Here is a 25,739-nt window from a genome sequence, read left to right as displayed (position 1 = left end):
CAAGTAATATTTTAAGGCAAACTTTCTATCATCATCATCTTCAAACGGTGTAAGTTTTAATGTAAATCTGTGGACATTGTGTTTTGTGTCCTACAAAAAGTACATAGACCGTTTAAAGGTACTGGACACCTTTGGTAATTGTCAAAGACCACTCTTCTCACTTGGTGTATCTCAATATAAGCATAAAATAACAAACCTGTGAAAATTTAAACTAAATTGGTCATCAAAGTTGTGTGCTTTCAGATGCTTGAATTCTAGACCTCAGCTGAGGTCTCAAATTCAATTCAAAAATTTAAGTGAGAAATTACTTCTTTCTCAAAAACTATGTTACTTCAGAGGGAGCCGTTTCTCACATTGTGTTATACTATCAACAGCTCTCCATTGCTTGTTACCAAGTGAGTTTTTATGCTAACAATTATTTTGAGTAATTACCAATAGTATCCAGTGCCTTTAAGCAGCTATATGAAATTGGGCCCAGATTTTCTCTCTTGTCATACCTTAGCAGCATCCTTGGGATCTTTCTTCTCCTTCTCCTTATCCTGAATATTGTGTCTCCGTTTCATCTCTCCCGAGACCATCACGTCGAGATGAACCAGCTGGGCCAAGGCCACATGGCCGGAGAAGGCTAAGAAACGAGACAGGACACCGGCTGGGCAGCTGGTACTCGCTGACGATTCCCCTTAAAAATAAAACATGAAACTTTCAAGTCCTATAAACAATGTTTATAATAGCGCCGTTCCAAAGGAGGCATGATCATAGCGCTTTACAAAATGAAATCATCACGAAAAAGTGTACACACAAAATTGTGAAAGTAAACAAAGCAAATCAACCATAAATAAACATAAACAAAGTAATCCGACCTAAATGTTATTCTTTTGGAATATTATGAGAAGAAGACTTTTAACGCCAAAATCGTAACGCCACAAGAAGATATTTAATCAAGTTTTACTGAATTTGTTGTTAGCACATCATGAACATTTTTAGAAATCTCAAACCTGCAAAAAATAGTTAACGGCTTGACATTTTGACCATAAGCAGAGTCTTTCTTGATTTAGCCTTCAGGAAAGACTCTGCTAGGGTCGGAAACATCAGGCCATTAACTTATTTTTTGCATTTATACTATCTATAGGTCATTTTGGTTGGTAAGCAGTTTTTGCAACAGCTTATTCTCAACTCTGTTAGAATAGCTTAACAAAAAAAAAAAAAAAAAAAAAAGAAAAAAAAAAAAAAAAAAAAAAATGAATGATTTCCCCAACACCTTATTCTCAACTTATCAGAAACATATTAAAGAAAGCTTTATATTTTTTTTAATTTTTTAAATAGCATGATAAATGATTTTCAACTTCAACAACAATCTTAAAGTGACCAAGACGACTGACTTCAACGCAAGGGAAGTTTACGATACCTTCCTGCTCAGGTTGTGTTTCACCATCCTCCCCACCCTGCGTCACTTCATCACTCTGTCCAGCCTTAATAATCGCAGCTGCTAATTTCTTCACGATGTCTCCGCAGACAGTATCCGGGTGCTCGGCCAGCCGGTAGATGGTGTTAACTGCTTGCTCGGCCAGCGGTAACCAGTGCACTTTCTCCAAATCACTCACTCCTAGAAACCAAAACATTGTTGTGTTTATTTAATAATAATAAATAATAACAATAAGACTTGTAATGCGCACATATCCACCCTGCTGGGTTTTCAAGGCGCAGTAAAATCAAAACAAAACAAAAACAAAGAAAAAAACAGACACAACAAAATTAGTCCTGTGACATAAGATAAGTTTTGAGAAGAGATTTGAATTTTGTGGTACAAAGACAATATCTAAGATTAAGTGGTAGAAAGTTCCAGATGCGTGGCGCAGCTGAAGAAAAAGACCTGTCACCCCATGAATGTCAAGACTTGGGTTCCATGAGGAGAAGCATGGAACTTGATCGAAGATTCCTTGATGGAGTGAAAAACTTGAAGCAGTTCAGAAATATAGAGGGGAGCCTTGCCATTAAGAGCTTTGTGGACAATGAGCATCAGCTTGAAGATGATTCGTTGAGAGATAGGGAGCCAGTGTAGTTGTTTCAGAATGGGGGTGATAGAACAGGACTTTCTAGACAGTGTCACAATGCAGGCAGCAGTGTTTTGGAGGCGCTGAAGTCGGGAAATCTGGTTGTTAGGAAGACTGAAGAGAAGAGCATTGCCGTTGTCAAGACGAGAAGCAATGGCTGAGGTACCGACATTTGCATTTTGCAATCAAGAAGATTTTGTACAACATTCATGGAGATATTTAGAATTCAATTCAACATTACAGGGAAAGAAGATTCAATAATAAGGGAGATTTCCAGGCAGACGTTCGTCGCCTAAATGCACATTACACAGTTAAGCCTGGGCCCAATTTCATAAAAACTAACTAAGCACAACAAAATTATGCTTACTAGAATATGGTTACCAGCCAATTTATCATTCCACATGTACAATATGTGACTAGTACCCTGCTCATTCCTGCTTAGCAAACAATTGTTAAGCAATACTAACTGCTTTATGAAATTGGGCCCTTGATCAAACTTCCCATGAATGCTTGGTGCGAAACGAAATTGACGTCACAGCTTTGTTGTCCAGGAGTGCTCTTTTGAATTTTTTTTTTTTTTGTATCGCATCTGCATTTGGACCGCGCTTAAGACACAGGGGGATCTTACTCCCAAAGTGGCACAGCCAAGATTTATTGTCAGTGATGACGAAAGGTGAATTGGGTTAAGCGGGCAGTTATTAACTTGGGTGGTAGGGGAGGGGGGTGTTGGTGTTGGGTAGAGAGTAAAATTTACCTGTTATCAAGATGGTGGAGAGACGAGTGAAGATCTGATGGTCGGCTGGGAAACGGAATGGTTCCTCTCCATCAAGAACCTTGGGCTGTGGAGGTTTAATAAAAAATATATCCTCAAATGATCACAAACATTGTCCTTCCAGTTTCCGATTTGAGTACATAGACAGTAATGAAAGGGGAAGAAATTAGATCGCAGAACCATGAAAATGGTTTGTTTGAGCCCAATCTCATGGCTCTGCTTAATGCAAAATTCTGGCCATTCAAGTCACAGAGCAAGTGCCAAACTTCGGCGCTAGCTGTGTAAGCCTAGTAAGCCTGTACATACCTAGTAATGTGGAGTATGGACATGCACAAGCTTGCTAAATCTGTGACATACGCCTGGCGAAAGAGCGGAATTCCCTGCTTCTGCAAGCGACGATCCTTTGCTTACGGTTTGCAGATCCATGTTATAGGTCTCTGGGCCCAATTTCATAAAGCCTGTAAGCACGAAAACCTACTAAGCACAGGAAAATCTTGCCAAGCAAAAACAGGTTACCAGCCAACATTCCATAAAGTTTACACTGTTGCGGCTGGTGCCCCACTCATTACGTGCTCAGCAGAGAAACTTGTCAAGCACTATTTTGGGGCCCTGGTCTAAGCTGTACGTACTAACCTTGCCAGCTTTGACCGTCTTGAGTAACGCCAAGCAGGTGTCTCTGGCCAAGATGAAATCTCTCTGTCCTCTCTCACCGAGACCCTCTGATACTAACAGGTCAATGTTGGAGCGTACAATGCTCATGTCAGCCCTGGGGAAAAGATTGCGGATAGAATCATTAGAGATTTGTAGGAGCAACGAGATGAGGGAATATGCAACAATCAATGCAAATTCATGATGAATGCGGCTAATTTTCTTGCTCAACTGTGCAAAATGCTTACACCGTAGCAAGTTTTTTCTGCTTCAGTAAGCACTACAACTTGCTTACCGTTAACCAGCTCTATAAAGTTGGCCCGGTGACACGACTCCAGACTTACCCGGCGGTCATTCCAAGGATGACCAGTGCCGCCTTGCTCTCTTCCTCCGTAGTGTTGGAGTGCTTCTTGGTGAAGTGCTCCCACAGTATCTGGATGGCCTGGGCGGGGACGTCGTCGCTCTTCATGAACTCCCCAAGGAGCTCTTCTAAAGAGGTCAGCTCGCCGAGGCGAGCACCGAAGGTCAGATTCATCAGACTCTTGACGATGGTCAGAGAACGAGATCTGGGGAGTACAACAGGGTGGGATTTTAATGGACTAATGAAAATTTGATAAAGTCCCTGAAGAAGAAGCCCCTCAAAAAAAAAAAAAAAATAAATAAATAAATAAATAAAGAAAAAAAAATAATAATAGTCAGCCTGATCATTAACAAAGCGGACATTTCACAGGCCTGTATAAAAGGCTTCTGAAAAGCTATTTGCAAGTGTGGCGTGAGGTGATAAAGGGGTGATGGGTTAAGGGCGTACCTCTGGGTGCCTCCTTGGGGGTTGAGGTACAGCCTCTTATACGCAGCAACCACCGCATCCTTCACCCCTTGCTCCTTGGACCAAACCAGCACCATCATACGACGGATCCCCTCCAGCGCACTCATCACTCCAAACTCGTGAGCTCTGACGAAGAACTCGATTGCCTCCAGGACGTCGCTGTTGATCTTGGAGCTCAGGAGCTCGCAGAGGATGGGGACGGCTTGTTGGATTTGGGCGGCGAAAGTGACACAGTCCTGGTGAGGTTAAGATGAAAAGCATGAAGATTAAAAGGCACTGGACACTATTGGTAATTACTCAAAATAATTGTCAACATAAAAACTTACTTGGTAACAAGCAATGGAGCTGTTAAAAGTCTAAAACATTGTGAGAAACGGCTCTCTCTGAAGTAACCTGGCTTTTGGGAAAGAGGTAATTTCTCATTCAAATAATAACAGACTTCAGCTGAAGCCTTTTATTATGCATCAGAAAGCACACAAAGTAATGAAACAAGGTTGTTCTTTCTCTCATTATTCTCTTGCAAGTGCGATGACCAATTTAGCCCAAAATTTCCACAGGTTTGTTATTGTATGCATATGTCGGGATACACCAAGTGAGAATACTGGTCTTTGACAGTTACCAAAAGTGTCCAATGCCTTTCAAATAAAATAAAACGATTAAAAAAAATTCTTTCGATTCACAGGTAGCAGGGCTTTAATAAACACATTTACCTGGAGGTATTTGACGAGAACTTGTTGCTTAGTCAACTCGTTAACAACAGACTCTACACCATCCCCTTCGGCAGCCTTCCCAGTGAGCTTGTTGACGTCTTGAAGGTTCAGCACCTCCTCAGAGTCAGAATCCTGAGGCTCTTGTTGCTTCTCACCTAAAGAAAGTCAAAGGTGTGTCATTTTGAAGAACCCAGTTCCAATCCCACCGGGGGCACTATGTGGATTGGGTTTTCAGTCCCAAAATTGACTGTGTGGGTTTTCTCTTGAATAATTCCCTGGGGTTTTCCTCCAACATCGAAAACTAAAATTACCTCATCAACCTTCTCTTCTCGTTTGGCTCTAATAAGAACATTGAGAATATATGTCCAGATCCAAATCCAGAAGAATGAAACAACAAAATTTCTTTCAATTGTACCTATTTATTGCTTTATGCTTACACACACATTTAACTCTTTCTGTGCTAAGGGTTTACAAGTACGATCTATTTTATGTACTCAAAAAGTGTCATCAATTATCAATTCGACCATATCATGCATGTTATTACGAGAGGGATTTTTTACTAAAAAAATACTATTGACTTTGGGATGTACCAAGGCAACACAAATCAGCAAAACACTTTTTTTTATGAGAAGGATTTATTTATCTTTATTATTATTTTTTTAATAGATAGAAATTTGCATCGGGATAAAGAATATTTTTAAAAATAAAATAAAAAAATATAGGATTCGAACTGAATCTAGCTACCGGGCAATCTCGGTGGTCAAGTTGGTAAAACACTGCTCTAGAATTGCAAAGGTCCTGGGTTCAAATCCCACCCGAGTTATATGCCTGTGGTTTTTTTTGCAGAGCTTGGGAAAGTACTGAGTGTACAGTGCTAACACACATCGGTGTATATGGGTAAAACAAAAAACAAACAAAAAAAAATCGAAAAAGAAGAAAAAGCTGGGCATTTTAGGTTCAAACGCCCCCCAAAACTGGCACTGAAAGAATCAAGTTTAAACTACTGCGTAGGAACCCGTATGAACTTTGAAGCATAAAACACATCTTACCTAGGTAAACAGCTTTGAGAGTAGCAAGAAGCTGTGCCTGGGTGACTTGGGCTTCATCTTCGTCCTCCTCCTCACCATCAAGAGGGCTAGAGAATTGAAGGTAGAAACAAAGATAACAAAACAGTAAGCCTGGGTAGGTGGGAAATACCATCTTGATGTACAAACAGGGTTTGCCCTGAACTTTTAAGGTGACTAGCCCAGGCTTAGAGTTTCATCTTTGAGAGGGCAATGGCATTTTTAATTTGCAAAGGGCACTTCCATTGAAGAATGAAAATACCATAAGCTGGAAATACTGTTTGATGCAAAGACAGGGTTTGCTCTAACTTTTTAAGTGACTAGCCCAGGCTTGGAATTTCATCTTTGAGAGGGCAGGGCCATTTTCATTTTCCAAAGGGCACAGAATTTTGACTGGTCCTCAGAACGCTGATAGAGCACCTTTGCAGAAATTGTTCAGCAGAAAGAAGTGATATCCCTATTATAATAGGCAACATTTAGTTATACCTAAAGACGGGAGTTGGTTCAATGAAGAGCTTGTAGTCGGGCCAGGAACTTCTTGCAGATCGGAGAAGACGTAGAGCCTGGCGATGCTGAGATTTATCCAGTAGCTCACGAATGGTTGAATTAATGCTAAGAAAAAGAAAGAAAATTTAAATTTCAACTTTAGAAGTGTTCTTTAAAGTGTTTAGGGGCAATGACCAGGTGTATGAAAGCAATTGAAATATCAAGCCTGCATTGATATGCAAGTCAGAAATGCAAGTATTTCATTAGTTCATCATAAAGACTTGCATAATTTATGATGGCTTAATTTGCATACAATTTGCATTAACTTAGCATAAACTCTTTATGTACCTTTCCACAGTTGCATCTTCGGGTATTTCTTGGCAGTCCTCCTCCTCATCATCCTCTGCATCTTCCTCAAGATGCTCCATGACGATGGTAGTCAACTCTGGCTCCATTGCTTGCCACATCTCTTCCGTCTTGCCGTGTACATCTTCCAAAAAAAAATAATAATTGAGTTCACATTCTTGAAATTGAGAGCAAACTTCATAGATACTTTTGTCTTTTGATTCGAAAAAAGAAAGGATTACACAAATTATGATTGGTTAATTTGCATATACTTTGCATATAAAGAATTCTACAAACTTTTCCACAGTTGCATCTTCAGGTAAGATTTTTTTCCTTCAAAAGAAAAAAGTAAGACTTTCACAAATTTGTATGGGTTAATTTGCATCTTGCATAAAAACTTTTCCACATCTCCAAGTTCAGGTACAATTCAGAACAATTTTGTGGGTCCTTGATATAGACCCTTGCATAAAACTTTTCACTCTCATAAATAGTCCTCACTGAGGCCAAAGGAGGCAAACCAATCTGTTCTCTGTGCATAAAACATGACCGCGTGACCACAGTGTCCATGTAGCAAGGGGGTCTATTATTCTTACCTCCTGATATATCAAGTGGCTCGTCAGGCATCATGGCTTTCAGTTTCTCCTCCTCTTTTTCAAGAGTGGCTTCCAGCTCATTCACAGGTAGCTGCATATTTATATGGATAGAAAATGGATAAGAAAATGTTCAGAACACACTGATCGAAACGTCAAGCAGAAACTGACTCTTCTCAGAGCTACTCACAAATAAAAAGAAAAGATGTTTACATGGTGGCACCGCAAACCTTTTTTACTTAGGAAAAGAATAACACACAAGGGCTCACTTTCATAAAGCCTGTAAGCACCAAAACTTGCTTAGTACATAGCAATATTACTTGGCAGAAACTGGTTACCAGCCAAAAATCCAGGAATTTTACATTGATGTGACTGGTGTCCCACACATTTCTTTGCTTAGTATTTCTTAAGCGGTATTTTCTGCTTGATAGCTTTATGTTAATGGACCCAGGTTGACCTACCTTAGCAGCAAAAGGGTTGCTGGTTAGAAACTCAGAGAGCAGCTGCACAGCGTTCTTACGGACGATGCTCGACTTGTCCTGGAGACGACCGAGCGTCAGTGACATCACGCTGCGTTGTCTTGGCAAGGGAATGGCTTTCTCTCGGCAGAGATGTAGCCAGACCTGAAGGACGCGGCTACGACTGAAGGCGTTGATGTCGTGGATGTGGTCCTGTTTAAGAAGGGTTAGCGGAAATGATAAGTTCATAATTAATGAGCTGCAGTCTCGTTAGATCAATTATACAACGATGATGGTGAATCTTATGTACAGCTTTATCAAAAATCCTACTATTTTTTCATGCAAAATGTATGTGGAGCTCATTTTGAAGAATGAAACCTTATTCTTGTCTCAGGTGAATTTCATCTTCAAAAGGGCAACGCCATTTTCATTTTACAAAGGGCAATCTACATTGGAAAATCTTAAAGCCAATGGGATACTTTTGAAGGGGCACCGAGGCCAAGACCAGGGGCAACGGAGGCCTGCGTGAAATTCCAGGACTGCTATATAAACAATGAAATTGTTCACAAGGTGCTGTGGCGCAATATTATGTTGATCAGACCAGGAACTCCGGGAAAATATAGACTCAGTCATTTTTCACCTGAAGAAACTAATTTGTTCATGTTTTATTAGATATTATTTGTAATCTTTGCGAGGATGCAAATACCTCAAGTTTATCCAAAAGTTGGTCCCTGGTGTTCTTTGCTTTTTTGTCGAGGCCATCTTTACTCAAAACCTGGATGACGATCTCCCCTAGGACACCAAGAACACCGTTGCGCATGGTGTAAGACTGCAAAGAGTAAATGTAAATTATAAGAAGATGAAACATTGGGACATGGAGGATGGGTGGGTGGAGGGGGGGGGGGGGGTTATGGGTTGGTCTGATTCCTACCTCTCCATCAAGATGACACAGCAACAGACTGATGCTAGGCAGCATCAGACTAGGAATCTTCTCCGACAACTCAACGAGGAAAGCCGCGTAGGATCGAGTACCGCTGTTATCACGTGCAAGGTCGTACGGGTCCAGACTACCAAGTTCCCTGAGGTCAAAGGTGAAAATAATATCATGAGACTACGATCAGAAATGAGACTACCAGGCCCACTTTCATAAAGCTGTTGTTAAGCAGAAATGATCGTTGTACCAGTTACAGCAGTGGTAACTGTATGGTGCTTTTTGTGCTTGCTGGCTTTAAGAAGTTGGGCCCACTTGGATTACCTGGGCCCAATTTCATGGCTTTGCTTACCGCCGAATTCTCAGCTTACGACCACAACTCCCCGCTTACGTGCAAGCGCCGAATTTCTGCGCTCGCCTTGTAAGCGTAGAATGCTTGGTAACGTGGAGTACGCACGCGCAGAAACCAAAATTCGCCGCTAACCCGTGAAATACGCTTGTCGTAAGCACAGCATTCCCTGCTTCCGTAAGCGCCGATTCTGTGCTTACGGTAAGCAGGGCCATGAAATAGGGCCCTGATGGTAACTTTTGTCAATTTTCAAATGTTGGTGTACAGGCATTGAATTAACCCACAGCGACCAAGACAATTGCCATGGTGTCCTATGCTTTTGCTGTGGTGCTCTTTGCAAAGTTTTCAGACACGTTTCCCCCATAGATGTGCCCATTACCAAAAGAAAATTGCTGTGCCCCTCCAAGAGCCACAGGTCTGTTTGATGTCTGACAAATCACACTATCACACATGTTGACAGAGTGAACACACAACGGCCGACTGATTTGACATTTTGTTTCTTACCTCATGATTTCACTGACGATATTCTTGGCCCCGAACTGAGCGACGATTGTTTGCACTCCCTGCGCCATGGGGCTGACAAGATGCTCAAAGTGCTGTAGAAGCTGGATGATCTTAAGACTTGCTCCTACAGGCAAAAGAGCAACACCAATATTTAAACTCAGGGCTTCGAAAACTACGTCACTTCAGAGGGAGCAGTTTCTAACAATGTTTTATACTATTAAAGGAACACGTTGCCTTGGATCGGACGAGTTGGTCAAAACAAAAGCGTTTTTAACCGTTTTTTATATAATGCATATGGTTGAAAAGATGTTTTAAAAGTAGCATACAATGATCCACACAAGTTTGCCTCGAAATTGCGTGGTTTTCCTTCTACTGTGCGAACTATCACCGTCGGCCATTTATGGGAGTCAAAATTTTGACCCCCATAAATGGCCGACGTGTTAGTCGACGAGGTAAAAGGAAAACCACGCAATTTCGAGGCATGTTTGTGTGGATCATTGTATTCTACTTTTACAACATCTTTCTACCCATATGCATTTTATAAAAAACGGTTACAAACGTTTTTCAAAGACCAACTCGACCGATCCAAGGCAACGTGTTCCTTTAACGTCTCCCCATTATTCTTTACCAAGTAAGGTTTTAAGCATATAATTATTTTGAGTAATTACCAATAGTGTCCACTGCCTTTAACCGGGAAATGGATTTGCAAGATAATCAGGCATGGTACTTGGTCCTTGGAAAGAAAGTATGAAATTGTTATCGAGTACAAGGGCTGAGCTACAGGTACACATGCTGTAGGCTCTAGAAAACTTGTTAGGCCCCATAAACGAAAAATTTTCTTATTTTTCCCAAGAGCTAAAGAATCAGGAAACAGACTAAAGAAGGAATAATTTTTCCCGTATTTGCAATTTTTTTTTTTACTTCATGTTAGCGGCCTAATGCTTTGACTTCATTTTAACGGCCTCACGTTTCGACACTAGCAGAGTCTTTCTCGTCAGTTCTTCTGTTTTCAGAGAACTTTTTACTCACCCAATGTATGGTTGTATCTCTTAATGAGCAGACCAAGCAGACTGAACAACGCTTCTTTGGTTCCGGCGTTCCTCCCAACCAAGGGATTCTCCAGCAGTTTATAGCAGCAGCAGCTTACGAGGCTGTAAGAATCAATCAAAAACCATCTCATTACCAACAGGGACATTGAAAAGCTACAATCCCAGCCAAAATTGCTTGGGCCACCCATTCGCAATGTTACAAAAATGATTCTCTTCCCCGTCCCCCGTCTCAATGTTGATTGGAACGAAGAAGACTGCGCAATGAGAGCCAACATTGAAAGGGGGCACCGGGGCCCTATGAGATATGGACGGGATTGTAGGTGCAGGTGTCCAAGGAAATTTTGTCCCCAGGAGTTTCTATCCCCATATGGGACCTTAGCGTGGGATGAAGGAGATTGTTTCAAAAGTAGTTTGTACCTCGATCGTCGTGGCGGAGGGGGGGGGGGGGGAGGGGGACGAAATCTACGGGGGGGACAGACTCTCCTGCAACACAGGCATTTCAGCTGATCAGGAATTAGATTTGATGAGCACTCTCTCTTTGTCATAATGTGTAACATGATTTGTAGTGGTTTAATATTCTAACTGTACATTGTCATGCAACATTTGAACAGCATTGTCTGGAATTGGCGCGTTACAAATTAAAATAATTATCAGGGCCCGAATTTCATAGTTCTGCTTACTGCCAAGCCCTGTTCCGTTATTAAATTTTAACACAAATTGAAATGCTTTTGCGCCAACTGCAGGAACAAATGAACCAATTACTATCGGATGAGGAACACACTTACTTGACAAACTCTTCCTCCACGATGGGTGGGTCCCACAGTCTCCAGACCTCTAACTGGAGAAGATGAAACATTCCTTGTAAGAAACGCTCCTTCTCAGCTTCCCAATCCCATCCCGCTGCCGTCTTCTTACTCTTGGTTCGACCCTGGATGCAAAGAAAGATTCGGGTCTTTAAAAACTTTCGATCAGTAACAAGAACCACATAAAAAAAAAGATATTTGTCAGACTTAAGAGTCACCATTTGGTATAAGTACACAGTTACGTATTATAATTCAAATGAAAAAAATAAAATACTGGCCTCACACTTAAATAACCAGTCTCAAATCTGCGGGTTCAGGGGTCGATTTCACTAAGAGTTAGGACTAGTCCTAACTTAGGACTAGTCCTAACTTAGGACTAGTCCTAAGAGATATACAAATTGCATGGATAGTCCTAAGTTAGGACGAGTAACTGGTCCTAACTCGAGATAAGACTAGTCCTAACTCTTTGTGAAACCCACCCCAGTGTAAAAATTAAACCCTGAATTTTGGCCTCACGCTTTAAGAAGGAACAAGAAACCCATCGGGGCCTATTTTCATAAATCTGCTAAGCAGAAAATACCAGTGAACAAATTTCTTCGCTGAGCAAACATTGTGCGAGGCACCAGTCATAACTGTACAAAACTAAATGCAATTTTGGCTGTCAACCTGTTTCTGCTAAGCAGAAATGAGTAGTAGGGTACCAGTCACATTATGTACATGTGAGATGGTGGTTTGGCTGGTAACCTTATTCTAGTAAGCATAATTTTGTTGTGCTTAGCTACCTTTTGTGCTTAAGCACTTCTATGAAATTGTCTACTACTCACCCGCCCTCCTCTGACTGTTGTATCCGTGGACGGCTTACACGCATCTGCTTCAAACGCCTCGGCCGTCTGACAGAGAAGGTAAGACACCATCTTGAGGGTGTTGAGGTGCTGCTTAGCATTGGCTTGCCCCTCAGGGTCATCCAGGAGAGACGAGAGCTTGGTTGTCAATTGCTGTTGAGCTGATGGCATTAATTAAAACATAAAAAACTAAATTACCTGAACTCTAACCAACTGAAAAGAACATAATCTACATAAGCAACTAGATTTACACCTGGTAACTCACCATGCAATGCCTCACTCGAACCCATCAAAATCCATAAGCCGACCACTAACATTAAATGCTTCACAAGGGATCACCATGAAATCAGAGTTCTAAAGTCTGAATGGATTGTGTTGGATTCTGTTACAGTTAGAGTGAGGAACGATCCAGTATAGGGTTAATTTTAGCCACATAAATTGTTATTTGACACAAGTTTCAGGGGGCTTGAGAAATTAACAGACTAACTGCCTGACCATATATAATATCCACTGTGTTTTGAATTAAACATCCACAGTGCCAGCCTGCAAAAATAATATGTGGTGAACGCTGCATACACAGAATGCTGCTTTCAAAGATGTGCACCATACACGAACCATGTGGCTGAATGGTTTAAAACGATTTGTCAATTTACCTGAATTTACAGTAAGAGGATTATATTAAAGGGAAGGTACACGTTTGGTAATTGTCAAAGACCAGTCTTCTCACTTGGTGTATCCCATCATAACCATAAAATAACAAGCCTGTGAAAACTTGGGCTCAATTGGTCATCGACGTTCCGAGAAAATGATGAAAGAATTAAACACCCCTAGTGGACAAATTTATGTGCTTTCAGATAAGAGTAAAAGACTTCTAGCTAGAAGTCTTTTTATTATTTTAGTGAGAAATTACCCCTTTCTAAAAAACTACGTTACATCAGAGGGAGTCGTTTCCCACAATATTTTATACTATCAACAGCTCTCCAATGCTCGTTACCGTATCGGTTTTTAAGTTAACATTTGTTTTGAGTAATTACCAAACGTGTACCTTCCCTTTAAAGTTGTCTAGACCCAAACAAAAGTGAGGAATAACAGAAAACACCTTTTGTTGAGTAGGGAGAATGCAATTAAACAATTTGTAGTACCTTTCAATAACAGTTCCCATGCATCTTCTTTCGTCTCCTGTTTTACTTCATTAAAATGTCTGCAACAAAACAAAGGTGTAAGGTAAGGTGAGAGTTGGATAACTGCCCAACCCATTGTAGCAAAACAATCTGACGAGAGTAAAACCTCGATTTTTGGTCTTGGTAAAGGGCAGCCTTTGAGGAAACAGTCAATTTCTCCTTGAGCATTTCAAAGGACACTAACACTAACAGACCAAGGCAATGAGCAGGGCCCAATTTCAAAGCACTGCTTAGCGGCCGATTTTGTGCTTACTGTGCGATGTCCATTTCATAGCGCTGCTAACCACAATCACACAAAAAGGCATGCCAGTCTTTTCCGGTGCTTGCACCTTAGAAAATTTTCTGCTAAAGTAAGCACAAAAATTTGCTTACCGTTAAGCAGCACTATGAAATTGGGCCTTGGAGGCATGGCGGCAATCGCCTTTGTTGCCTCCCTAAAGTATCAAGCCTGCTGATAGCCATAGTCAACTAACAAGAACTGTCACAGATTATCTCGTTGAGACCAACCCAAGAACTGACTCCGCAGTAGTACACTTAATAACGATCCTATAAGCTAAAGTAGTAGTCCCAGCCTATATCTTTACTATCCGCCCAGGTAATAGTTAATTAGCAGGACAGTTCTTTTCAGAACTGAGAAGTCTCCCGAACACCCGAACAGTCTACTCTGCGGTAGTAGAATTAAGCAAGACAGTTCTCTAAGAACAAACTCTACTTGGCAAGTAGATACACACATGGTGTTACCGCAAACCAAATATATATCACAGATTACCAATAGTTACCTGAGTAAACTGTAGAAACCATCAAAATGGTCTAGGATCATTGAGGGGCCCTCAGTCCGCAGTGCAGTCTTACACCCATAGACCCTGTCGGGTACCTGTCTAGCGGGGTAAACCTCTTCCACCACATACTGGTTGGTACCTCTGCTCTGAAGAAGGTCCTTGTGACTCAACGGCAGAACAAACTCAAAACTCATTGCGGACGCTGTTGGTGTGTGACACTGCAAGAAGAGTAAGAAATACAGTCTGTCTCCTTTATAAAAGTAACACTAATTTGTTAATAGCCTGCAAATACAACTACAAGTGCAAGTGCCGAAAGAGGGAGGGTGCTGACTTTCGGCAGTGCTAGTATTTTCACATCTATCTATCTATCTTGAATGAGGTTGCGTTCATGGTTTCACGCGTGTGCCCAGCTGCAGTGCAGTAATCTTTAATTTATGAACTCAGCACTTGTAAGGAAGAAGAAGAATCTGCACGTGGGCGATATCAATTTATTTTATTCACGATATATCGCCGACAATATATCGCGATATTCGATATAATCGCGATTAATTAAAGTTGACATCATCAGTCTTCAAACTCCCAGTGAAAGTTGTAGAAGAGACAGTCATAGCAGAAGAGAGGTATTCTAATGACCTATTCTTCTTGTTTTTACTCCGAACCTCTAGGGTGCAAGATGACTCAGCTAGAAATACATCGCGATATTGCGATACTTAATCGATATCGCGACGCGATATACCAATATTTCGATTAAAACCAAATCGATCCGGTATCGAAATCGTTTCCAAATTAGTATCGCGATATTCGATAATATCGTGATATCGCCCAAGCTTACGTGACTGGACAGATATTTTTTTCATAATTCTCTCGTCATTAGTCAATTGCCAAAATGACGGGTTCCGAAGGACTAACTGAGGGACATAGGCCAAAAAAACAATTTGAGCAATTGTTTATCCTTTATAAATTTAGACACTTTATCATGAAGTACCAAATATCTTTTAACTTATTACTTCCCTTTATTGACAAGTCTGTCGCCCAAAATACGCGCATAGTACTAGTACTAGTAGTCTTTCGCGCCAGTTGAAAACTGAGCTGCGGGAGCTTGAGCAACTGCGCGCAATCACCGGTGAAAGCATTTTACTTGGGCATTAAACAAGCAAGTCTTTAAACTTGACCCAGTTTCTACTTTGTGGAAAACAAACGTATTGAGGGCGCCCTCCTAAATTGCTAAATTTGCTCTCTATTTTTATATTACTTTTCTTTTTAAATAAAGGTTCCTGGCTTTATTTGGATGCCACAAACTGATTATTAATTTTGATGTCAGTCTGTTTTTTACATAAAACATTATATTTCAAATGACAGAACACAATTTTCAGAATTATGTGAGCGTTTCATAGAATTATAAAAAACTTTTGTTGACAAAGTCGATAAAAAGACATGTCCAGCGGAAATTTGTCCAGTCACGGATCAGGAAAAAATCTAAAAATTTATTTTAATATAATTCCGGGATAACTTTCCGTATGGCGCCACCACTTTTTCACTCATTTTTACAAATTGAAAAAAAAGGGATATCTATCTCATTTTGTTCAATTTTCATTGAGTTATGAGATCGAATGAAAAAATGGTGGTGCCATACGGAAACTTTTCCTAATTCCGCAACCGTAGTAGTAATTACACTGAGGTTTGTGTTTTAGGAGGTTATGAATTACCTATGCATTTGATTAAATTTTAAAGTTGTTGACAGATAAAGTGTATTTTTTTTATACCGCCGTCCGTCAAGGAGAATCCAACCTCGTCCCCATGGTTTAGTTTATTTCCAACACCTTTGATGGTCATCCTCCTACTGCTCGACAAACCCTGGGGATGAGGTTGGGGAGAACCGCGATAAAAATAACATGTCACAAAATCGTTGAAAAACTGTTTAAAAAGCTGTCTATTTGGTTCAGCTTCACAAGAATGACATTCTCATTAGTATCCTGAAAATGTATCACTTTAAATTTCCCTTGTTTTATCAATAAATTACTCAGTAATACTCACATATTAACCGATAAAAAGGAAGTGCTGAAACTCTTAGCTTGATAATTCGCCGTCCAAATTGTTTTATTTATTTTCTACATACATCCAAAATGGCCGCTCAATCTGCCGCCGTTTGATTGACCAATGAAAATCGCGCTTATAAAAGACGATGGCGCTGCTATTCTTTGTTTTGAAATAATAATTTGGAATAAAAACTTAAGAAACAAAGGTTTTGTGTTTTATGTGCGTAATTTATACTAAATCTCCGAGTTTGAATTATCATAAATAATATACCTCAATGTGTCTCACTAAATACTATTTTTGCAAAATAATAAGGTTTGAGTAAAAATACTCGCCAATCATAGGCCCTTATATTTCTTGTTTTTTTGTATTTTTGAAAAATTATTCAGAACATAGAGAAGAAGAATGTATGTACTCAATCTGAATTTACATGTAAGAACCGGTCGGTCAAAGGAAAGTAATATTATTAACGATTATGTTTGGAGAACCAAATAACATCAGTTTAATTGGAATGTATGTAATTTGCCAGATTAAACATTATAATCTTACACTGTTTCTAAATTATTCTTCATTTGAACATTTCCTAAGAAAAATATTCGATACTGTGCATGGCTGCACGGCACATGTCTAATCGATTATTTCAACTCCATAATGAAGAAACGGGTTGTTGCTTTTTTTTGTGAACAAAAATTCAAAAAATCTCGAAATCTAAACAACAATATACGGACATGCGAGACCACGTTTTTATATTTGACATTAACAACAGAATGACAAACAATATAAAAGCCAAAATGGACAAATAATACGGTATAGCTCTGAACCGATCTTTACTCGAAATAAAAAAGAATCGATTAATTCCGGTATCGACAAAATGCTAAGTGTGTGACAGACATGTGGACCACCACCATCAAAGATGTCTGAACGTCGACTGCTCATCTTTTTGTGCATAATTTGTCCATTTATTCTTCACTTTGGTCTGAGTTTTGGTGTGCTGTCAGTAATTCTACTATGGGCAACATTCACTGCGTCAGTTTTGGCGTTCACAACCATAATCAGCAGAAAAACAGCGGGAGCAACACAACAAAAATATGCAGTTGTCACACACTCGTCGGCAAAACGTGCGAAACGGGACAGCGGCCCCGGTGACAACGGTGATCGCACCGCCGGAGCCGAATGCCGTAAAGCCACAGGCCCTGGGACCGGCAGAAGAAGCCCTTTCAAAAATTACGTTTCACAACCAGTGATTAGCCCCATCATTTCACCAATAAGTCCACCTCATAAAACCTCTCTCAGAAGAGAGTCAGAATATTTCCAAGGCTCCGGACATGCAACTGCAGAAAGTGGATGGAAGAGTAAACATTTCGAGCCGGTAATTTTGTCAAAGTCGCCAGATCATCACCATAGAAATCAAGATTTGTACGTTTCCAGAGGTCTATACTCATCACCTGGTTATAGTTTTTCTGAGAAAATTTCACCTAGACAGGTATCCAACATAAACACCAGCAGCTTTGGCAGGTCTCCGCTGTCAAAAAGTGTGCGGTCACCTTTAATTTCGCCATCAAAGAATCATTTTATAAAGTAAGTTTCCACTCCCTGGTAATTGCTTTTTTATTTGTGTTTTTTATTATAATTTTGACCCTCCAATTCATCCTTCAGATCTTGGCCCCATTTCATGGCACTACTCTTATCTTCCACTCCAGTGGAATAAATGCGCTTCTGTAAAATGTAAGTTCTAATGCCCCCTGCCAGCTAGTACTTGTAAAATGTCCGTCATTCAGACAAAATATCTTTAATCAAAAGTAAGATCTGACTTTTACAAATGGAATCAATAAATACATTAACATTTTTCGGTAACTTAATTTTGCAGTTTGTATTTTTGTATACGTTTCTTGATTTCCTTTAAATCAAGAGAAATCGTTCACTGGATAGATTCTACATTTTTATCTGTCTTTTTCTCAACTGCAGTTCATCACCAAAACCCTTCAAGCCAATTCACAAGATGTCGTATCCCTTGGACCACGACAGCAGCATCCCGCTTCCCCTGACGAACCGTCATTACCCTACCCACCAGCCTCAATATACCCGTACCAGCATGGGGCTCCTACCAGCGAGCTCCATCTTCTACGGAGATGGGGCGGGGCTCTCCTTCAGCCCTCTCAGGAAAGGGGGCGGAGTCAGGACTCATAGTCCAGTCACGGTGAAGATTGCACGACCAGACAATAGACGGTCTGCAAGTCCACTGTAAGTTTTGCTGTAGTGGTCGCTTTTCATAGACCTTTTCGCAAATACTGGGGCACGCGCCTAAATCTTGGAATTAGGTGCACTGTGGTCTAGCTGGTGACCAAATTTGATCCATATCTATCCCACAATTCATCTCATTCAATAGTCTGCGCTTGCACAATGGTATTTGCGAAAAGGTCTATGGCAAAACACCTGAACCCATTTAAATAGCTAAGCACAGCAAAATTATGCTTACCAGAATAAGGTTACCAGCTAAACCACCATGTCCCATGTGAAATTTGTGACTGGTGTTCTGCTCATTCTGCTTGGCAGACAATTGTCAAGCAATACTTTCTGCTTAAAAGCAGCTCTAGGAAATTGGGCCCTAGGAAAGTATGGTTCACCAGAAAGACACAAACAAGTTATACATGTATTAGGTTCAAATCCTACTCCAGTCAATTTGTATTTGTTCAACCTGAAATGATATTAATCATATGAGGACTCATCTTCAAAGAACGGATTTTGATGGTTCTTACAGATTTCGTCGGTTATCTCTGGAGCGAAACAGCGGTAGTCCAAACCCTCTCCATAGGGACGCAGTCATAGCAGCATTGAACGAGAAACGCAAGAGGATTCAAACAGAGGAGCCGGATGATGCTAGTAGTGTAGCCTCATCAGCGGGAGTCATTGCTAAACGCAGGTGGGATTTTCTTAGATCAGCCTGCCTTGTTGAAATATGAAACATGTTCAGCGGGTGTGATTTATTTTTTTTTAGTTTGAAAATAAGAATAGAGAGACTGCCAACATAGGAAAGCTCAGTTGGTAAAATCTGCAAGTTAATCCGGAAGTTGTTGGTTCAAACTAAGTGTCTAACTCATTTCATGAGCCCACACCCGAATAATTTTCACCAGAACTTGCTACACTTGGCCCGTTTTTTTTTCCATTTTGTTTATTTATTAATAATAAATTTAAAACAAAATTTTTCTTGGCAGGCGTCTTGAGAATGGATCAAGGAGCAGCACTCCAAGCGTAGCGGACTCGTCCAATTACTCCATGATCAACGGCTACCCGCAGTCGGACAGCTCGCCGGAGGGTAGTACAAAGGCAAAAAGAGCCTCCCATTGGTCAGGAATGAGAGGGGTGCAGTCTCACACCCCCCGGAATGCAATCGACAGCTCCATCAGTTCCAGTCGGAGAGCGTCCATGGCAAATGTAAGGGTGAAGTTAAAAACACTGGACACTATTGGTACCAAATTCTAAATCTAAGGTCTCCAAATCAAATTCGTGGAAAATAACTTCTTTCTCGAAAACTGTGTCACTTCAGAGGGAGCCGTTTCTCACAATGTTTTATACCATCAACCTCTCCCCATTACTTGTACCATGTAAGGTTTTATGCTAATAATTATTTTGAGTAATTACCAATAGTGTCCACTGCCTTTAATCGTTAATCTGGATATGAATTGTGAGATGATTATAAACTTTGTGTGATTAGACCAATTTAGTTGACTTGATGATTGAAAAAACATGTAGGAATTGAACTTTGCTTTTGAAGGGACACAGCAACTTTCCTCTGGTAAAGGGCACTTCTATGAGACAAATGTATGTATTGAAACCTTGCAACGGGCACCATGGTAAAAGCAAATGGCTCCACGGCGATTGCTTTGGGTGCTGTGGTTGAGCCTAGACATCAATTCTTCTATTAAAACAAAATACAATTATTCCTGTTGCAGATGATGATGAGAAAAAGAGTAATGAGCCAGCCTCCGATGCCGGAAGATTCTCCCACCAAGAAACCATGGCAACCTCCCGGCAGTCCTCAAAGAGGCGAGGCAGGGAGCAGAGAAGACGTTTTACAATCTTCTCCTCAAGTCAGACTGACCGCCGCCAGGCTGACAGAGAAGATTGGAAAGTCTGATTCAGAAATGCAAGAGGTTACTGATGATTCAAAAGTCTCTAAAGACGCCACGCCGTTCGAAGTGCGGGCTAAGAGTCTGCTAACGTCCAGATTGAAAACACCAAAACTTGATAAGCAGAGACATCATACGCTCAAGGTAAACTTACCGTTACCTTCTTATTTTTTTTCTACTACTCAAATTAATGTCAGGTGTATTCAATATGGCAGCTATGGTTAAGACTGAAATGCGCGTTGTCGAGTGCTAAGTTCATCCATAGCAACAGTCGAAGCTGTAGTCGTAGACGCCAATTCGGATACGGTGTAACCAAACTGAGCCTAGAAAGGGAAAAAAGTATGGCAATTTTTAATAAGAACGAGAAGCTTTCAAAACCAAATATAAACATGAAGTGAAAAGTTTGGAGGACCTTGTTTCAATTCAGCTTGCTTCTGCTAACCTTGCACGATTTTGGTCCAGAATGCCTTATGGTTTAGATTTAAAGTCCTGTGGAGAGAACCCATTTTAGCGTACCCTGTTAAACACAATACCGGGAAAAAAAAAATCTTTCTAAACTCATAAGTTTCTTTGCCCTTTCCCATCTCAGAAGTCCGGCTCCCCTGGAGAATACACGGCCGCAGATCTCCAAGAAGATCGACACTTTGCCAAGCAGCGAGTCAACTACATCCTTGGTTCACTGCAGGAGGATGAGGAAAAAGATAAGCCGCAAAGTAAGTCTCCCCCCCTCAAAACAGATTCTGTCTCTCGGAAATAAACCCTTTAGATGCGCACCTGTATTTTGATGATTTTGATTATTAATCTTAAAGGAACACGTTGCCTTGGATCGGACGAGTTGGTCAAAACAAAAGCGTTTGTAACCGTTTTTTATAAAATGCTTATGGTTGGAAAGCTGTTTTAAAAGTAGAATACAATGATCCACACAAGTTTGCCTCGAAATTGCGTGGTTTTCCTTCTACTGTGAGAACTAACACGGTCGGCCATTTATGGGAGTCAAAATTTTGACCCCCATAAATGGCCGACGTGTTAGTCGAAGAGGTAAAAGGAAAACCACGCAATTTCGAGGCATGTTTGTGTGGATCATTGTATTCTACTTTTACAACATCTTTCTACCCATATGCATTTTATAAAAAACGGTTACAAACGCTTTTCAAAGACCAACTCGACCGATCCAAGGCAACGTGTTCCTTTAATTGCATTGAAGTTGAGCCGAAGTCAGCACAGAAATTCCACTTAAAATGAAAAGACCCATTTGCTTTTGCTGTCCGATGACCTCAAGCTTTAAATTTCGCTCCGAAACTGTACGAAGTAAAATGTTATTTTGCACCATTTTAATGTGAAGTGAGAGACTTGTAACTTGTTCCCCACTGTCATGAGAGATCCATCTATTTGAAAAGGAGTGCATCACAATACTGAATTTGACCTTGGAGCCCCTCTTTAAAAGGGGGAACTGCTGATTTCTCTGGTTAAATTTAGACTTGGTTGTTAAAATCTTTTCTTTTGCATTTGCACAGATGAACCAGAAGTCACCACAACAAGCTTAGGGTCTGCAAACCCTGTGATCTCAACTGGCACGGCTGCTCCCTCATCTCTGTCTTCGACTGAGATGCTCAAACTCAGCACAATGAAAACCTTGCCGGTCTCCTCACTCTCAAAAGACGGCCTGCAGCTTCCAAGCTTAAATAGCAACAACAGCGGAACTATTGGTAGCGGCAAACAGGCGCAACTTCAGAGCACAGTTGCAGGTAAACAACCGTCTAGTGCTCCCCTCGGTGTGTCCAAGACATCTCTTGGTGGGAGTTTCCTGACGGCGGGCCTTGAAAAGCCGACTGGAATCATTCCTAGTTCCTCCACATCCTCATCAGTGCTTGGGGTTACTGTGACTGATAAAGCTAAGCCCTCTTCTGGAATCAACCCCGCAGCTTCATCTATACAGACTCCTGTTGGGCAGTCACTTGCATCAGTAGCACCAAAGAAAGATTCTGTTTTGAAGGGATTGCTAGCTGGTACAGACCTTGCAGCCACCGCGTCTCCACTTCAGCTTGGTGGGGCCACCTCGAGTTCAGCTTTTGGTCAGTTAGCGGGGAAGCTAACCACCACGTCCCAAGCAGGACATGGTGTTAATCCCTTATCAAAGCCAGTGGGCAGTGGAATCTTGACTCAGGGAACTCCTACAAGTGGGCTGACTGGATTCTTATCGCAACCACAAACCTCTACCATCACCTCATCTCAAGGTAGTCTACAACCTGCGTCCACAGCATCGGGACAACTCCAGAACAGCAGCATAAGTTCTTCGCTCTATTCTCAGGTCGTGCCAAGTTCATCTGTAACACAAACCACGACCCCTGTTGGGACACAAGCAATATCGAGTTCTGGATTTCAGTTCGGTGCTTCAGTGGGTAAACCACCAGCAGCAACGAGCAATCCTATGTCTGGGTCCTTGTTCGTGTCATCAGCCCAGGCTGCACCAAGTAACACTCAATCAACTTTCCAATTTGGAGGGACAACTTCTCAAGTCCCTCAAAGCAGTGCCCCGTCTACAACCGGATTCCAATTTTCATCCACAAAGGCAACCACAGCTTCAACACTTGGAACAGCTGGACTCTCATTTGGCGGCGTGCCTACTGCCGCACCATCTACACAGAGCAGTATAGCGCAGCCGAGTACTCCGTTCCAATTTGGTGGTGCCACTCCTTCGACTAGCAATACAGGCACCCCTGTGTTTTCCCTCGGGGGATCAGCTGGCACTTTAGCTGGCCAAACCACTCAGATGTCATCAGGATTTTTGAGTACCCCCTCAGTTGCCGGAAGCTCCATGTTCGGTGCAGCCAATCCCGCTGCTGCCACCAAACCAAGTTTTACCCAAGGTTTTGGTCAGTCAGTGAATCCTAAACCAGCTCAGCCCTCTGCATCTACTTTTGGAAATCAAGGGATAGGCATGGGTGGCGCAGGTGGACCTCAGTTCAAGCCAGCCTTTGGTGCAGCAACGCAACAATCCCAACAGCCAAGTCAGCCGTCTTTTCAGTTTGGTGGCAGCCCAGCAGTCTCCGCAACCCAGCCTGCCGCAGCCGGTAGCGGCGGTTTCACATTCAATGCAAAGCCTGCAGCAAGTACTGGGTCTGTCTTCGGAACAGGTGCAGCACCTGCTGCTGGGGCCTCTCCGTTTCAAACGGGTGCCGCAAGCACAACAGCTGGAATGTTTGGCCAGCAGTCCTCCCAACCACCTTCCTTCGGATCAACATCTCAGCCGACCAATACCTTTGGTGGTACAGCTCCGGGACAAAGTATGTTCGGAAGTCAGTCTTCCACACCTGCTCCAAGCGCAGGGGGGTTCAACTTTGGGGCATCCAACCCTTCTCAAGCAAGTCAGAGCTCTGGATTTGCTTTTGGTAAGTACCGTCATTCATTTAAGGTTTCGGTCACGAGATGATTCCGTTGAGCCCATGATTTCGTTGACGAGGTGATTTCGTTGACCATTCATACTCAAAAGCACAAAAGAAATACCAATACCAAAGTGGTCTCAGGAGACGGATTGCAGCGGCATTAATCCTTACTCTCTCTCGACATTTTTGCCTACATGCGGCCTTGATCCCCTCCTCTTCTATGTCACTCCACACCAAAGTATTTGGACTTGGATGAGATTGTAATGCCCGACCCAGTGATCAGCAACTGTTAGTTTGACCTATAGCCCTCAGCTTTCTGAGTCCTTCATTTGGGCAAAGAAGGATTTGGGGTAGTGAGGGATGAACAAAGATAACGGTTAAGAATCATAAATCATCGGTTCTTTTCAGAACCAACTCTACTCAAAAAGATATTTGCATGGTGTTACTGCAAACCTATTTTATAGTTAACAAAGATAACGTCTTGTCTTGTCTAATGCTGTTGATGTTCTTCCCTGTTCATTCATCTTGCAGGAGCAGCAGCAGCAGCGACCCAACCACCAGCGGCTTCACAGCCGGCCACCGGTGGGCTATTTCAGTTTGGTCAGGCCGGCCAGCAAGCCAGTCAACCCATGGGTTCAGTAGGTGGCTTTGCCTCACCAAGCAGACCAACATCATTTAACTTTGGTGCTGGTGAGTAAAATCAACCCTCCTTATAATAGGGATGTGATTTCTACATTTAAACCGGAAATCCAGGGGTTTTTTTTTGCCCTGAAATTTTTTGTTTTGCTCATGTGTTATTTGTACGATGGTTATCTTTCTAAGGTCCCTGTGGAGTATACAGCCCTTGGCTGCCGTAGCTCTCCAAAAGCTTTTCCAAAAACAATATCAACCTCTATCCTCAATTCATACCCCCAGATAAGACTGGTATGACTGTTTCAATGATACAAAATAGGAAAAGATTTCATCCAGAGATTTTCCATAGCAAAATATTCAGACAGAGCAACTTTTGTGCACACTGAATGTTGATATTGTGTTGCAAATTGTGATTTTTTGAGTAGCAATTGATATATTTTGTGCCAGATTTTGCTGCGCCAGGCCTGTATGCTTAGTTTTTGAAAGGGCAACGACACCAAGGCATTTTCTCCTTGGTAAAGGGCATCCTATAAGGAAATTGTACATTTCTACATGAGCACTTCAAGGGCACCAATGACCAGGGGGGCACGGTAGCAATCACCTTCATTGCCTCGGTGAAGTATCAGGCCTGTGACGTTATATAAGGGAAATCGTTCACTGATAACTTGTTATTTGTTGTTTTACAACCTAAGGTGGAGGAGGAGCGGGGGGCGGAGGATTCGGCAGTCCTGCCCCATCAGCAGCTCCTGCCTTCGGAGCTGTAACTCCAACAAATCCTGGAGGCTTCAACCTCGGATCATCTGCCTCTGCATCAACCCAGAGACGGACAAGCAGATTGACTCGGCAGAACAGGCAGAGAACTGGCCGCCGATGAGGATGCACAGTGACCGTTGTAGATATTGTATAAACCTGCTACTGTAACTGGGGGGGGGGGGGGGGGAGGGGGGTACACTGTTTCAGTCAGGCACACCAGAGTTGCCCCGAACCAAATAGATTAAAGGCAGTGGACACTATTGGTAATTATTCAAAATAATTATTAGCGTAAAACCTTTCTTGGTGACGAGTAATGGGGAGAAGTTGATAGTATAAAACATTGTGAGAAATGGCTCCCACTGAAGTGCCATAGTTTTAGAGAAAGAAGTAATTTTCCGAATTTGATTTTGAGACCTCATGT

The 25,739-nt window shown here is 41.7% G+C and overlaps 2 protein-coding genes across 2 annotated transcripts in view; one reads left to right on the top strand and one right to left on the bottom strand.

Moving 5' to 3' along the window:
• Positions 1-16,482, bottom strand: part of LOC139950627 (condensin complex subunit 1-like) — a 68,784-nt gene extending 52,302 nt beyond the window's left edge. Inside the window, exons 1-21 of the mRNA XM_071949403.1 lie at positions 16,423-16,482; positions 14,389-14,606; positions 13,571-13,629; positions 12,411-12,589; positions 11,569-11,711; positions 10,764-10,885; positions 9,735-9,858; positions 8,882-9,029; positions 8,657-8,779; positions 7,954-8,163; positions 7,496-7,586; positions 6,906-7,047; positions 6,558-6,683; positions 6,057-6,142; positions 5,008-5,162; positions 4,280-4,533; positions 3,816-4,037; positions 3,457-3,589; positions 2,806-2,890; positions 1,406-1,603; positions 498-679 (exon numbers count right to left, since the gene is read on the bottom strand). Of these exons, the coding sequence (XP_071805504.1) occupies positions 498-679; positions 1,406-1,603; positions 2,806-2,890; positions 3,457-3,589; positions 3,816-4,037; positions 4,280-4,533; positions 5,008-5,162; positions 6,057-6,142; positions 6,558-6,683; positions 6,906-7,047; positions 7,496-7,586; positions 7,954-8,163; positions 8,657-8,779; positions 8,882-9,029; positions 9,735-9,858; positions 10,764-10,885; positions 11,569-11,711; positions 12,411-12,589; positions 13,571-13,629; positions 14,389-14,582 (2,976 nt within the window). The 5' untranslated portion in view covers positions 14,583-14,606; positions 16,423-16,482. The remainder of the gene's footprint in view (positions 1-497; positions 680-1,405; positions 1,604-2,805; positions 2,891-3,456; positions 3,590-3,815; positions 4,038-4,279; positions 4,534-5,007; positions 5,163-6,056; positions 6,143-6,557; positions 6,684-6,905; positions 7,048-7,495; positions 7,587-7,953; positions 8,164-8,656; positions 8,780-8,881; positions 9,030-9,734; positions 9,859-10,763; positions 10,886-11,568; positions 11,712-12,410; positions 12,590-13,570; positions 13,630-14,388; positions 14,607-16,422) is intronic.
• An 844-nt stretch (positions 16,483-17,326) lies between these two features.
• LOC139950718 (uncharacterized) lies at positions 17,327-25,492 on the top strand. The gene is made up of 9 exons (XM_071949507.1): positions 17,327-18,000; positions 18,388-18,663; positions 19,181-19,342; positions 19,635-19,854; positions 20,373-20,693; positions 21,139-21,262; positions 22,064-23,938; positions 24,464-24,622; positions 25,258-25,492. The coding sequence occupies exons 1-9, from the start codon at positions 17,336-17,338 to the stop codon at positions 25,437-25,439; spliced, it is 3,984 nt and encodes a 1,327-aa protein (XP_071805608.1). The 5' UTR covers positions 17,327-17,335; the 3' UTR covers positions 25,440-25,492.
• The last annotated feature ends 247 nt before the right edge of the window (positions 25,493-25,739 follow it).

Source organism: Asterias amurensis, chromosome 18 (assembly GCF_032118995.1).
Source record: "Asterias amurensis chromosome 18, ASM3211899v1".
NCBI classification, from domain to species: Eukaryota; Metazoa; Echinodermata; class Asteroidea; order Forcipulatida; family Asteriidae; genus Asterias; species Asterias amurensis.
Note: the sequence above shows the minus strand (reverse complement) of the source record. Positions and strands in the feature narration are given on the sequence as shown.

Bases quoted from the DNA above. Each gene is read 5' to 3' on its own strand.
- LOC139950718 (XM_071949507.1), top strand. From the start codon at position 17,336: ATGTCTGAACGTCGACTGCTCATCTTTTTGTGCATAATTTGTCCATTT. The intron at 19,855-20,372 runs GTAAGGGTGAAG...TTCCTGTTGCAG, and splicing joins GGAGAGCGTCCATGGCAAAT to ATGATGATGAGAAAAAGAGT. The intron at 23,939-24,463 runs GTAAGTACCGTC...TTCATCTTGCAG, and splicing joins GAGCTCTGGATTTGCTTTTG to GAGCAGCAGCAGCAGCGACC.